General features: G+C 29.5%; 1 protein-coding gene across 1 annotated transcript in view; it reads left to right on the forward strand.

The window, feature by feature from the left end:
* LOC107439018 (kielin/chordin-like protein) overlaps positions 1-15,814 on the forward strand; it is a gene marked incomplete in the record, with an annotated part of 149,883 nt that overhangs the window by 98,879 nt on the left and 35,190 nt on the right. The window contains 6 exon segments of the mRNA XM_071188088.1: positions 2,525-2,704; positions 5,038-5,208; positions 6,426-6,596; positions 6,989-7,082; positions 10,034-10,116; positions 12,484-12,645. Of these exon segments, the coding sequence (XP_071044189.1) occupies positions 2,525-2,704; positions 5,038-5,208; positions 6,426-6,596; positions 6,989-7,082; positions 10,034-10,116; positions 12,484-12,645 (861 nt within the window).

The raw sequence follows: 15,814 nt of genomic DNA on the forward strand, positions 1-15,814 counted from the left end.
TGGTCAAAATTACCAGAATATGGTAAAAAATTTACTGTGTTTCTGGCTCTGTGAGAACAAGAAAGAGCTCGGTAATTTTTACCGAAGCCTTTTGGGAATAATTTTAGTAAAATTAACAAGAATACGGCTTTATAAATTATCATAAAATTTGATAAATGTGGTAAAATTTGGCAATTTTATCATGATAACTTAGAGCATGGCACAAAAAACATTTATTTAGTTAATTTTACTATTCAGTTTTATATTTTTTACTAAATGTATGGTAATATGCACTATAATTTTTAAAACCAGAATTTCTGGTAAACAGTTACCATATAAACGGAAAAATTACCGCATGAATGTTTTAAGTACTGTATATCTTAGGTTTTATTGAAAAAAAAATTTTTTTTAATTTTTTTAAAATTTTTATTTATTTACTTATTTTTACTTTTATTGTTAGAAATTTTACAACACGATATAGTACGAGAAATTTACCAGAATTTTTTTCTTCGCTATTAATCTGGATTTTAGCCTGATAGATTATCCAGATCTATTATCCAGATTAGCAAGTTATCCAAAAACACCAGCATATACATTTTCCGTTAGAACGATAATTCTCAATAGCAAATGTAATCGACGTTATAGTGAGCTTGTCGTGATACGCAAATACAATTTTTAAATTTTAAATAGGAGAAAAAGAATGAAATGAAGTACAATAGTTTTTGACATTATTAATAACACTGAATGTTGATTACGATAGAAAACGGGCAAGCGGGCTAGAAGGGAAATAATATAGGATAATAGGAGAAGTATAGTAGATATGTGGTGTATTCTTTTGAAGTATGAGGTCCACAAATTTGTAAAAGTATTCTATCGGAAGGAGCAAGATAACTTAACTGATAATTTCCCTAACTTTAATTTTATAAGCATAAGTGATTGATATTGTAGGTAGGAAGTAAGGTGAGATGATGTCCGTTTTTCACCTATTCTTTATTAATACTAAAAATACATAAAAATGTCTCCCATTTAGCCATTTTTTGTATAGTATTCCTCACTTGAACAGCGGAAAATTTGTTTCCCTGTTAAACATTTGTCACCATAACGGAGGTCAAGTAGTTTTAAACTTGTTATAAACATGCAATCTGTATCTTTAATATTAGGATTTTGACGGAATATTGTTGCAATATCAGACTTATAGTAACCTGCTGTCTTCATACTATCGAGCTTTTATTTTTATTATTTTTTTAATGCTTATAAAAAAACTAAAAATTTATTTCGCTTACTTTGAAATGCTTCTTGTTCCATTTAATTTTAATTATTTTTAACATAATTAAGGTATTTTGTAACAAAAACTGCTCTTAATGTTAGGATTTAGTATTTAATAACTTAAAATATAATTGGTTTAATAGCTTAATGAAAATAGTTATGAGTCTGCTGTTAAATTTTTAAATAAATTGCACGAAAATTGAATAAGTAGTTTCGAATTTACAAGTTTGAAACCTGATAGTTTTAGAAAACAACCTTGAAAGTTAGAGACTTATTTCATTCAAGCACGCTTTAAAGCAGGGTGGCGAAAATAAAAGTGGCAAGAAAATAAATGTAAGTTACTACTGAAATATGTAAGTTAAATTTAAGTTATCAGTGATAGTTTAAATGTTTTACTGGCTGCTTTTCATCTGTCCATACTGTATAAAACATGCTATGCAAGATGTTTCACAATAGTTGCCTTTAATCTGCTGATTCAGGAAGGCGTTCAAGCTTCGATGACGCTTGTGTTTAAATGACGTGAAAATGACGGAGTGAGGTTTCGCTCTCAATTTCTCGCACCCGTGATATTGACGGGCTGGAGTGTCCAATAATAACGCTCCAATAAGAATAAAACTAAGTCATTTCTTTTGCCCAGAAAACATTTTATTTCTCATTTTACACACTAGATGGCAGTGCCAGGATATTTTTAAGGTAATTGTAGATAGTTAGTTTATTTTAAACTAGATGTCAGCACTAATCAAATGCGTAATACAAATACAAAAGCCAATAAAGTAGACAACTTTATGACCGTTTTCTTGAAAATTAACCGATCGTTAAGGGGTTAATCATTATATAAGGCTTACAAGGTTTAAACAAGGTTTTTTTAGAAACCTTGGTTACTTCTCATTTACTTGAGTTTCGAATCGTTTCCAGAAAAATGTTCTCTAATTTTCACACTTTCAAATTACTTGAAACAGTAAAACAGATGTTTGTGCGAATTTTATTGGAGAAAGTTTAATTTTTGGTCAAGTTTTATCTATAATAGTTTTTACGTAAGGTCTAGTTTTTATGAAAAATTAACGAAAAAGAGTTCATAAAAAATTTATTAAAGTACAAAATCTAATCTTTAAATATTTTAAATTTTTAATTAGCATAAAATATATTAAATATATCAAATATTTTAAATTTTTAATTTTACTCTTCTCTATTACTTTAGTTTGCTTTTACTTTACTTACTCTATTACTTTAGTTTGCTATTACTCCACTTACTCTATTACTTTATTTACTCTCCAAATAGGAAGGTTCAGTTTATTGTTCAGAAAAGCCATGTGAAACTGTTACCTGCATGAATCCCATTACAGATGACGAACACTGTTGCCTTTACTGTCCTGATCATTGCATTTATAATGGGCAAAGATATGAACTTGACGCTGTGTTTAATCACGAAAGTGATCCTTGCAAAGAATGCTCTTGCAACGTAATTATATTTAGTGCGTTATTTTTTATAGGTATATTTATAAGTAAATAAAAAAGAATAATAATTAAATAAATAAATAATAATAATTATTGGACTATTGCTAATTAAATTTAAGAAAAACATCTTTATAAATAGAGATTAAGAATTAAATGCATTAGTTTTATAAATTAATAGTTTCTACATCGAAATGATCGAACTCACTCTCAAAAAGTAAATATGTAAAATAATTCTAAATCTTGGTAGCAATATGTATATCTTTCATTGAATCAAAAAAGCTTAATTTCAGTAGAACATACCCTTTGCATCGAAAATTTTTTTAAATTTTTTCGGTCATTTATTTTGATTCGCAAATATTTCCTTATGATTATTTATTAATTACCTAATTACATAATTATTTATTAATTAAGGGGTTAATATTTTTAATTTATGCTGTGAAAAGTGATAAATAAAATAATACACATGCAGCATAATATAAATGATATAGGAAATTATTGGTGGTTCTTAAAGAGTTGAGTAATGGTTTGTAAACATAAGATTATTTATTTTCAGCTGTTACAACCGTCCCTTTACTTATTGTTACAATCGTCCCCCCAATACGCCATTTCAGTTTCATTTGTTAAAAACAATGCTAGTTAATTAACAAAACTAATATTTTTTTTTAAATGTTAATTAAGGTGTCCACTTACATATTCGGTTAATAATTTTTATTTGTTTAAACAAAATTACTTTATTACAATATAATATTCTAATACCAAAAAGAGTACTTACGTAGCGGGAAAACATCTTTTGTGTTGTAACTCTTTCAAAAGTACATAAAAATGGTTGCCAGCAGCGGTGTACATGTAAATTTATTAAATACACCTTGTGCGCCACATAGGAACCAAATCTAGAACCCGACACTCGAAATTTTTGCTCTGTTACAATCGTACCCTGTTACGATTGACCCCACTCTCCCCTAATGTTAATAATGTTGCATACTCATAATAATTAAACTGAATGGTGTTATAAACAAAATATGGTTATAAAAACTGGAGAAGATCATAGACGTAATGGAGAGTGTTCCATTTTTATGCTTGAGAAAAAAAATCTTTTTAATATCATTAAGACTAGAGTAGTATTTGTTCTGTTTCCTCAAAAAGCGTGAAAAATCAAGCTAATGTTACTTTTTTCTAGGAGACCGTTTGACTTTTTTTTAAATAAATTTGAATTGAATTTTGAATTTCTTTTATTGCTAACGAAAAATTTAAAGTTCGGGTGCTTCCATGCCGAAGCTTACATCGAGATAAAAAAAATTTATATTTAATTCAAATTTTTGCTTAAAAAGATGTTTAATTAGTGGATTTTACAACCAGACTTATAATAATGTATATAATTTTTGTATTTTTGTGATATGTATTTCAGAATGGTGATGTTTTTTGTAACGTTAAAGATTGTCCCCCAATAACTTGCTTAAATCCAGCTCCCGGAGAATGTTGTCTAGAGTGCTCAAACTGTCGCTATCATGAACAAATTTATGCAGATAATAAGAATTTTACAAATCCCAGAAATCCATGCGAAACTTGTTTATGTTCCGTAAGTATTTCTAATTTCTTTTTATATTGCATAATAAACCTTTTTTAAAAACTTATGTTCTGCTTTGGCTCTTTAATTTAATTAATCAATTGATGGTCATTCTTCTAAAAGAATAGTGTCTTGATTTGCTCAAACTTTCGATATCATGAATAGATTTATGCAGACAATAAAAAATTTACAAATCCTAAAAATCCACGCGAAACTTGTTCATGTTCTGTAAGTATTTCTAATTTCTTTTTATATTGCATAATAAACCTTTTTAAAAACTTATGTTCTGCTTTGGTTCTTTAATTTATTTAATCANTGCGTGTATCGCTATATCGTTATATCGTCTTCTTCACTCGACGGCTTAAATCAGATTTCTGATGTATCGCTTGGAATGAAAGTTGCTGTATCGGTTTGCCGATATAGGCGTTAAATCGATATGTCGCGATATATCGATTTATAGCCCAGTCCTAGATGAGAGTAGTATTTGTTCTGTTTACTTAAAAAGCGTGGAAAATCAAGCTAATGTAAAAGAGTTACTTTTTTCTAGGAAACCGCTTAACTTTTTTTTAATAAATTTAAATTTAATTTTGATTTTCTTCTATTGCTAACGAAAAATTTAAAGTTCGTGTGCTCTCATGTCGAAGTTTACATCGAGCTAATAAATTTTTAAATTTAATTCAAATTTTTTCTTAATAACATGTGCAATTAGTAGATTTTGCACCCAGACTTAGAATATTGTATATAATTTTGTATTTTTGTGATATTTATTTCAGAATGGTGATGTTTTATGTGACGTTAGAGATTGTCCCCCAATAACTTGCTTAAATCCAGCTCCCGGAGAATGTTGTCTTGAGTGCTCAAACTGTCGATATCATGAACAAATTTATGCAGACAATAAGAATTTTACAAATCCTAAAAATCCATGCGAAACTTGTTTATGTTCTGTAAGTATTTCTAATTTCTTTTTATATTGCATAATAAACCTTTTTTAAAAACTTATGTTCTGCTTCGGTTCTTTAATTTAATTAATCAATTAATGGTCATTCTTCTATAAGAATGCTGTCTTGCTTTGCTCAAACTTTTGATATCATGAACAAATTTATGCAGACATTAAGAATTTTAGAAAACCTAAAAATCCATGCGAAACATGCTTATGTTTGCAAGCATTTCTAATATTTTTCATTACATAATAAACCTTTTTATGAAGCTTACGTTCAGCCCTGATTTTATTATTCAATTAAAGAGTTAATGTTTATGCTTTTGCATAAGATGTTCTATAAGATATTAATAATCAAATACTTTTAACATCATTTCATTAGACTACCTCCTTGTGACTGCACAGCTTATTATCGGATGATTTAGTATCAAAACTTTAAGATTTCTGCAATCAAATAAATAAAATAATAAAATAAAAATGGAATATGATTTCTTCATTACATTCTAAACCTTCTTAAAAAATTATATTCCGTATCTGTTTCATAATTCAATTAACCATTTGACGGTAATGATTCTATAGGATTTTCAAAATAGTAGTAGTCAAATGCTTTTAATATAATTTTATTTTACAATCTCGTTATGAATGCACAACATTTCATCAGATGGTTTAGAATAAAAAAAAAGCAAAGAAATCTAAAAAAAAAAGTAAGAAAATTAAAAGGAATGAACATTTTACCATCTGGTTTTACACAGTCTTTAACAATGAAGTCATCTGAAATGGTTTTGATAATTTTAGTCTCTCCTTTGCTATTATCGACTTTAATAATAAGTGTTAAGACTTTGAAAATGGCATTTCACTTGGCTTTGGAAATGGAAATGGTCAAAAAGTTCTGAGATTAATACGTAAATGGCTCTATAAAAAATAAAAAAAATACATGCAGTAAAATAGTACAGATTTTCAAATAATACCTATCAAACTTTCTTGATATTTTGACAATTATTTATCGATATATAAAAGTTGAATTAAAAAGTTTCGAGTCCAAATAATAAATAATGGAAGAACTGTATATAAAATCAAACTTTGTAAGCTGTTTGAAAAGATTTTTTTACAGTAAAATATATTATTTAAGCTCAAAAATGACATGATAAAGAGTGATCATTACACAATACCCTCTATCGATTTTCATCTGAAAATTTTTTTAATTTATTCTTTTTTTTCCTCCAGAAAGGACAAGTAGCATGTGCAAGATATTCATGCGTTCAATGTCTTCATCCTACATTATTTGATTCAAAATGTTGCCCAATCTGTGATGGATGCTCTTTTGAAGGAAGAAATTATTCTAACCAAGAAATATTTATATCTTCTAGTAATCCTTGTGACGAGTGCATATGCAAAGTAAGATTTGATTTTTTTATAATTTTCAAAATTTTATCATAGATCTTGTTATTCTTCAATCACCTTAGTTGTGTATTGAATTTTCAATCGTATTTCTGACTAATGAATTTGCAATCGTATTTTTGTGTATTAAATTAGTTGTGCGTTAAATTTGTAATCGTATTTTTGTGTATTAAATTAGTTGTGCGTTAAATTTGCAATCGTATTTTTGACTGCTGAATTTGCAATCGTATTTTGTGTATTAAATTTGTAATCGTATTTTTGACTGGTGAATTTGCTGTCGTATTTTTGTGTATTAAATTAGTTGTGTTTTAAATTTGCAATTGTATTTTTGACTGTTGAATTTGCAATCGCATTTCTTGTAACTAATTTAATTTTGACAATTTTTGAAGAATGGAACAGTTACCTGCCACTCTCTGCAATGCAGCCAACCTATTTGCAGTAATCCTATTTTAATGCCAAATACATGTTGTCCTATATGTCCAGGTAAGTACAACTTATAAATAATTAACAAAGATTTCATGCTTACAATGAGTCCATTTTTAAAATTAATATTGAAGTTGATTTGGTATCAGTTTGAAATAATGGCTTCACTGCTTAAATGATTATTGCTGTAGTTTCAAACATATTTTTTATTGGGTTATGGTAAAGAAAACTATAATTGATTTAAATTGCATTCCATGAATGTGTTGTTTTAATAGGAAGAGAGAGTATATGGGAAAAATTATAGGTTTTTCCAAATAACTGATACAATAGTAAAATAGTACTTTGTTGAACTCATCTGAGCATTGGAGATTTAATGCCTAAATTTGGACATCATCTGTCACTATAACAACGCCAGTAAAAGATTATGTCCAAATAATAACTCAATCTTTCAGTATAATTACGCTATATTACAAGTCGCTTTGCAAACAATAGAAATGTTCCAACATCCGCTGTATTTTCCAGACCTTTCCCCGTCAAAATTTTAGCTTTCTTAATAGAAAAGCCAAGCAGTTTCTGCTAAGTTGTTGAGGAGTTGTTGCTAAGTTGTTTCTGGAAATTGTTGGAATATATTAAAGCAAAAATCAATTAAGTGTGGAAATGGACATACTGCAGCTTCGGTTCTCTAAACAAGAATTTTCCTTAGTGTCTAAATATCAAAAAACCATACCATTTAGTGTTTAGACACTGAGGAAGGTTCTTGTTTGGAAACCCGAAACTATAGTATGTCCATTCATGTACTTTATTTGCTCTTTATTCACGTTTTCTTCTTCTTTTTTTGTCTATGTTGCTCAAAGTATACCCTATCCTTCTCTTTAGATGTTAAGATATAAATACAAAAAATTTGGGGATGTATATTATTCATTAGTAATTACTATTTTTATGAGTTTTCGAAGCATTTTTATATCAGTTACAACTGTCAATGGGGGTTTATTTTACTTATATGTCTTATATTAAATATTTTCATATGAGCTACAACTGTCAATGGGGATTTATTTTACTCATGTATCTAGTATTAAATATTTTTATATCAGCTATAACAGTCAATGGAGACTATTTTACTCATGTGTTTAGTATTGAATATTTTTATATCACCTATAACTATCAATAAGGATTTATTTTACTCATGTATCTAATATTAAATATTTTTATATCAGCTATAACAGTCAATGGAGACTATTTTACTCATGTGTTTAGAATTGAATATTTTTATATCACCTATAACTATCAATGAGGATTTATTTTACTCATGTGTCTAATATTAAATATTTTTATATCAGCCATAGCAATGAATGGATATTTTTTTACTCACGTGTTTAACATTAAAATTTTTTAAATCAGTCATAACAATCAATGGGAATTTTTTTACTCATGGGAACATTAAACAATATAATTTTATTCCCTTACCAAAATAAAATCAGATTTATATTTTGAAACCATCAAAATAAAGGAGGAAAGTTTGGAAGTAAATTAAACAGTATTTATATTATAAAGAAGGAAAACCACGAAAATCTTTATTTGTAATATCAAGGGCAACAGAACCCTTTCAATTCGTTTCTTATTGAAAATAACTTTTAAAACAGAAAGGGAAAGAAATTATCTACGAAATAGGAATTTTTTACTGTCGTAAATCACAGTATAAAACATACAATGTAACGTAAACGTAAATTTTACTAAGTATAACAGAACGGACAGTACGTGCTCAACGTGAACTTCAACATGCATAATGATCTGAAAAGTGGAATGAAATATGAAACTTGAAAGTTTTTGATATAAAAATTTGAAAAAGTAAATTTGTTCCCTCGTGCTCTTATTTAATTAACAAGGATAAAATTTTGGCTTTTGTGTAAACGGGAAATTTTCCCCCGTTCAGTTATATTCTTTTACCTTCTTTTTAGTTGCTATTTCGAAACATTTCAAAACATTTTGAAACAACAAATCCATCAAAAATCTTTCACAACAGTTTGAAATTATTCATAATATTTTGAAACAACACTTCAATAGTTGATTATGATAAATAGTGTTCTTATTTGATGACACAGAGGAGCAATTTCTTTTTTGTTGCGTGATATTTTTGAAAGGATCTAAGACATTTTTGCTACACTGATTTCAAATCTGCAATTAGTTTATATCAACAAACTACAGTTTTTATGCAATTTAATAATACATTCCTAACGAGGATTTTTTTACAATTCACTCAAGGAAATACTAAGTGTCCCTACTTCTCTGCTACGTAAGGAGTGGTAGGAAGAACCCGATGATACATTTCAGTTTCTGATGTGATACGTTAAGGTCAGATGTTTTTTGTCTTAAGTGTAAAATTCAAAAGAGCAGGTTAATATTTAAACTTATATGCTCTTTATAAACTTCTACATTCAGACAAAATATGAACTAAACGAAAAATATTTTGAAAGAAATCTGAAGCTTTCCGTATAAAACGAAATTCAAATTTGAAATCCCAACATCCTAATCAGGTAAGATCAAGTACTTCTATAAATGCAAGGAAAAATTCGTTGCCCTTTGCCAATTAAAGAAAAAAAGAAAAAGAATTGAGCTCAAGTTCGAGAATATTGATTTTTCTCAAAACCTAGGTTGATAATTAAAAAGTATCTTTCTTAACTTTCATATAAAATCAACATTTCAATTAAAACTATCAATTGTTAATTGAATAGAAAAGCTTCTTTATAACTGTCACATATAACTATTATCCTAACTTTAAACCATAAACTATTAATTAAAAAAAAGGTTCTTTATCTGTAACATAAAAAATTATCTGTAACATAAAAAATTATCTTAACCAAAAAATTTAAACAGTTAATCTCAAAAAAAGCTTCTTTAACTGTGACTGTATCAGATAACCATTACCTTAACTGAAAAATCACAATAATAATGTTTAATAATAAAATATTGAATATTTTTTTGAAAAAGTTGTTGATTTTCATTACTATTTTCAGGCTGCGTTATTTCAGGAATTCATTTTGAGCAAAACAAAGAATTTACTCATCCTGATGATGTTTGCGAAAAGTGTATCTGCCAGGTGAATACCATATTTAGTCGCTCTTTATTCCTATAAAATGAATTGGTGACAATTTTTTAAGTAGTTTGTTTAGTTGCTTATTGAAAATTTAGTCGAAAAAAAAGATCACATGATGAAGTTCTACACTGAACAAGTGCAAAATCAAAGATTTTGCCTTTGGTAGTGTATCGCCTTATGAAATGCTGTCCTGCTAACAAACACATCTGAAAATTTTTATAATTTTTCTCTTCTGCTAGAATTGTTTTTCTGACTTTATACATTATTCCACTATCACTAAAAAATTAGATTTTGTCATTTAAAACATTAATTTTTAAGAGAATGTAAAATTTACGTAACTTACAATTCACTTTATCAATACAAAATGTATTTATCATTATAAAATAAAATCATTTTTATCATTTAATAATTAATATTTTTTATCATTTCTATAAAATAGTTATGAATCATTTTATCGGGACAAAATAAAATAATAAAAAAGCGGTAATAATAAGAAAAAATCATTTTTTGCATGAAGTCTTCTTTGTTACTGCAAATCAATTCAAGCAGTTTGTTCTTATATAATGAAATGATGTTAATATCATGAATAATGATAATGAATAATGATAATGAATAATGATAATGAATAATGATAGTGATTAATGATAATGATTAATGATAATGATTAATGATAATGATTAATGATAATGATTAATGATAATGAATAATGATAATGAATAATGATAATGAATAATAAATATATTAATAAAATGATGTTTAAATTTAAATTAAAGAACTCTAACTTTTGAACCACTTAGGACTATATTATCTAGATTGCGATTGTCCTGTATATTTTGATGTTCAAAAATCTCAATCCACCGAAAAAAATATGTTACTTTATATAAAATACATTTCAGGGCGTGAATTTGTAACTTAAAATATAGTGTGCATAAATTGTTTATAGAGTTTTTAAGTAAAATCTCCTAAAACCAAATATTGAATCTTAGTAAACTATCGTCTGATCGTTTATTTTGTTTTATAACGAGTGTTAAACAACAGACTCATTTTTGGGTTCAGTTTAACTCCGTCGCTTAGTAATTATGAACCCTACCTTAATGACAAAGAAGCTTCTAGGAGCCGTGGGGATTCAGAGTGTAGAGAGCTCGCTTTCCAATGAGGTGACCTGGGTTTGAATCCCAGACATGTAGGCAAACAAATACTGCTACAAGGTCACAATAACCACAGTACTAACCTAAAATAACTTCAGTGGTAGACAAATTGAGGGTTAGAGTCCCCTTTTCATATAACTATCTATGGGAGTTATCGTGGTTTTCCTCTCCCAGTAACGCAAATGAGGGTTAATTCAATCAAAAAGTCTTCCAATGCTTGAGTCAGGAGTTACCTTGTATTCTGGATTGAGTTCAAAATTACAAGCCTATGAAGTTGAACATTTACAGTCGTGAACTCAAAATTGAGTCGGCTGTTCAACGTCGATTACAAAATAAAATAAAAAGGATGCTCCTTGATCACGCATTGGAACAAACGTCGTTATATGGAGAAGGAAACCACAAAAACTTCTTCACGGTCGTCGACTTCATTGAGAATCTAACCCATGATCCGTCTACCACAGAAAATATTTGATACGTGAGTTCTTTGTGCGGCGTAAGCCGGGAGCATAATTTATATCGAGTAACCAGCGCTGGGATTCGAACCTAAGCCACTTCATTGGGAGGCAAGTGATACATCCCAAAGCAGCCCCATCCGATCATTTGATGAAAAGCTTTTAAGGTGCTCCTTTTTCTTCTTTTTCGTAAGATGTGCTTAATTTTTACTCCACAAACCATTAAAACACATTCCACGTTCTGATACATAGTAATAAAATTATTCGAATAATTATAATTATATTTAATAATTATAATTACAATTACAATTAATTACAATTACAATTCATTACAATTGGTAATAACAATTTAATTTGTTTAAATGTTCCAATAACAATTTAATCGTTGTATAATAATAAAAGAATAAGTTAATAAATTGATATTCATAGAAAAGTTGCGTCATTTTTTGTTTGTTGAGTAATTACTCCATTATGCATTCAACGAATAAATTTTTGACTATTAATTGTGTAATATATTAATATTTAATTTGTTAGGTAAGAGAAGTTGCTTGCTGGCGTCATTTTTTGTTTGTAGAATAATTACTCCATTATGCATTCAACGAATAAATTTTTGACTATTAATTGTGTAATATATTAACATTTAATTTGTTAGGTAGGAGAAGTTGCTTGCTGGCGTCATTTTTTGTTTGAACAATAATTACTCCATTATGCATTCATCGAATAAATTTTTGACTATAAATTGTGTAATACATTAGCATTTAATCTGCTAGGTAGGAGAAGTTGCTTGTAAAAGGCAAATCTGTACAAGAAATTGCACTCATCCAGTACCAGATCCTTGTTGCTCAATGTGTGATGATTGCATTTTTGAAAGCATCCACCGTTCCAATGGTGAAGTGTTTAGACCTGATGCTTGTAGAAAATGTGAATGCAAGGTAAGAAATTATAATTCCAAAAATAATTTTTTTTAACTCAATTTTTACAATAATTTTAAAACATGCAAATAATTAAGAAATTCCAGCTTGAAAGTTTTAAATAGGTTTCTTATGGCATCCTAAAGCCTCCCAATCAGTAGTTATTTTAATGTTCTATTTTAAGTAATGTACAAAATTACAATTTGTAATACAGGTGATTTATTATTAAGGATCTTGTCGTGTAAAAATTACCAATTTTTTACAGTTTTCTGAGAAAGTAACGAATTAGTTTTCTAAAAAGAAATTGTTTTGGTCCTGTTTTTTAAGAACACGCTTTAAAAAGATTTATTATATACAAACAATTTTGATATCAACCTACAATTTAGTTTTCTCAAAAACTACTTCAAAAATCTATTTTCAAAAACTTTTTTTGTGTTTTGCTTCTAATATTTTGATGCACATTTTAGTACTAGGTTTTTTCAAATTTTCTGCGGTTGATTTTCTAAGTTTAGAAACAATTTTTTAACAAAAATATTCTTAAATTTTAAATCCTAAAAGTCAAATTTACCAAAATTAAAAGAAATTTATTTATACGAATATTCACACAAAAATTTTTTTTAGTATCGGTTCAGTAATTTCAAAAAAGCAAACTGAGTTTTCAACGTTTTTAAAGTTGGCTACGATAGAATTTGATAAAATAAATAAGTTAAAAGCGTTTCTGCGTTCAAAAAAATTTTTGTAAACTATTTTTGTTTCTTTTTACATTTATAATCTGCGATATCCTTAGCATCAATCAAAACAATTTTAAATTAGTCTGAAAAGTTCAAAATAGTTTTTACTCTTCTTGAATTACAAAAAAAAACTAAATTTTTTTCTAATACAAATAGGTGACAAAAGTCATGGGATAGCAATATGTAAAAATGCAGATTGCGGTAGCATCGCGTACAAAATGTATATCACTGGCAATACTTTATTTGTGTCAAGCTTTTATTTGTGTTCAAGCTATTCATCTGAGAATGTTTCTGATATAATTATAACCACAGGAGGAGAATTAACAGACTTTGAACGTGGAATGGTAGTTGGAGCTAGACGCATGGGACAGTCCATTTCAGAAATTGTGAGGGAATTCAACACTACTAGATCTACAGTATGATGTTGCTCACATCACATTTTAGACAACCGTTTCCGTTTCACAAACTTAACTGAGTTTTATAAGTTTCCGTTTTTTTCCCGCGATGGCATTATCACCTTTTTATTTTGATGATTTTCTTTGTTCTAACTGTAACCGAACCTAGCATACCTCCGATCCACGTGACAGTTGCAGTTCACTCCTTTGATTTGATTTCTTAAAAGAAGTTTAGTCCTTCTTTGTAGTCCCGCAGTGGACTGATTGTAAAGACATGGCACCCAGTAGGACACCGAAGTAAAGCATCACTGGATGCGTTCAGTAAGCAGGCTGGTGATCACTTTGATCAGCCTACGTAGGGACCGAAGGTTCGCGGTTTCGGTCCTCGTTAAACTGTTCTACCGCAAAGTGCTCGACTTCGCGCAGGTCATCGGGTTACCAAAGCAGCGGAGCCCTCCCCTCTGCAGAGGATCAAGATTGCGATGGCACGTCTTCGGATCATCATAAGGGATGTTTCCCCGATCGTCGCCAATAGCCCATTGTGTAGCTCTAGTGTGACGTAAATAAAGTTCTAACCTACCCACCTTCCTTGTAATTTTTTCTCTCATTTTTTTTGTTAGTGCTTCTCTCCGTTGTGTGTCTGGGATTTATGCTCTTTTTACAAAGATTTTATTTGCTTATCTCTTTTTTTAATTTTATATCCGTTGCTGAACAGCCAACCCAATTTTGGGTTTACGGCTACTAATGTTCAACTCAGTCTTGTAATTTTGAAAAAATCCAGAAGACAAGGAAACTCCTGGATCAGTACCCCCAGAGGTACTGATTTGTTATGGAAACATGGAGGACTTTGAGTCTCGACAGATTTAACGTTCATCAGTCACCATTTACTGCACGGAGAGTATTCGGCCGGCGGGGAACGAACCCACGAACTCTTGGACATGGGCCCAGTGACCTACCAACCAGGAAATCCGGGCCTCTTTTTAAAAAGATTAAATATAATTTAAATATGCAACTACTTTTTTTTAACTTATTGTTGACTTCAGTAACTTAAAATTAATTTGGATCCCACACATACAGCACATGGAGAAGGGACGCGAGATCCATGTTGGCGTCTCCACACGTTGGCTCACTCTGCACCTGAATGGCGATCTCAGTAGATTTTAAAATAAAACAAAGATGTAAGCAATTGATCGATTATATAGAGGATCTGCAAGTTAATTTAACAACCACCAACCTCCTGACTGAGAAATACTGGCATCCTAGGAATCTCTAAATCTGAAGATCTTTTCCTGAATAAATAAAAGTTAGACTTAGTCAAGACTGTAATGATTCTTTCACAGGAGCAGTTTCACTTTGGTCACAGACCGAAAAGAGCAATTCTGGGATGAACTTTAACCGTCAACCCTGATGGATCACTGGTAATTTTTTATCTTAACAAGTTTGCTGCACATTTTTTTTATTCAGTTTAACTCTTTTACTGACAATATATTAAATTATTAATAATTTACGATCTCAAAAATATGTAAAGTTCCTAATTATCATAATTTAGGTAGTATTGATTATTATCTTGTTTAATATATATATATCGAGTAATGTTGTTGTTTTCGTATTCCTGTTATGGCAGAGGGGTGCGATTGTTCTTGTTTCCCAGTGGCGCCATCTATGGCCAAGAATTCGACTTCTGCCTTACTCATTTATAGGGCGGACCCATTCATACATCTATTCATTCATCCACAGATCGTAATTTGGACCTGAATCAGAGAATGATCAATCTCCAATTCAGTACCCCCAGAGATATTGATTTGTTATGTTAGCATAAAGGACTTTGCGACTCGACAGATTTAGCGTGCATCAGTCGGCCAATGGGGTTCAAACCCACGAGCTCTCGGACATGTCCCAGCGCCCTACCGACCAGGTTATCCCGGCCTTGTATTGAGTAATAACCACATAATATACAGTGTCAAGAGTGTGCTGAAAATACCAAATTTCTGACCTAACCTCACAAAATGAACAACTTAGTGACCTACCGCCTGCTCTTAATGATCAAGACTGCCGACGTGTGCG

This window comes from Parasteatoda tepidariorum, chromosome X2 (assembly GCF_043381705.1).
Source record: "Parasteatoda tepidariorum isolate YZ-2023 chromosome X2, CAS_Ptep_4.0, whole genome shotgun sequence".
NCBI lineage: Eukaryota > Metazoa > Arthropoda > Arachnida > Araneae > Theridiidae > Parasteatoda > Parasteatoda tepidariorum.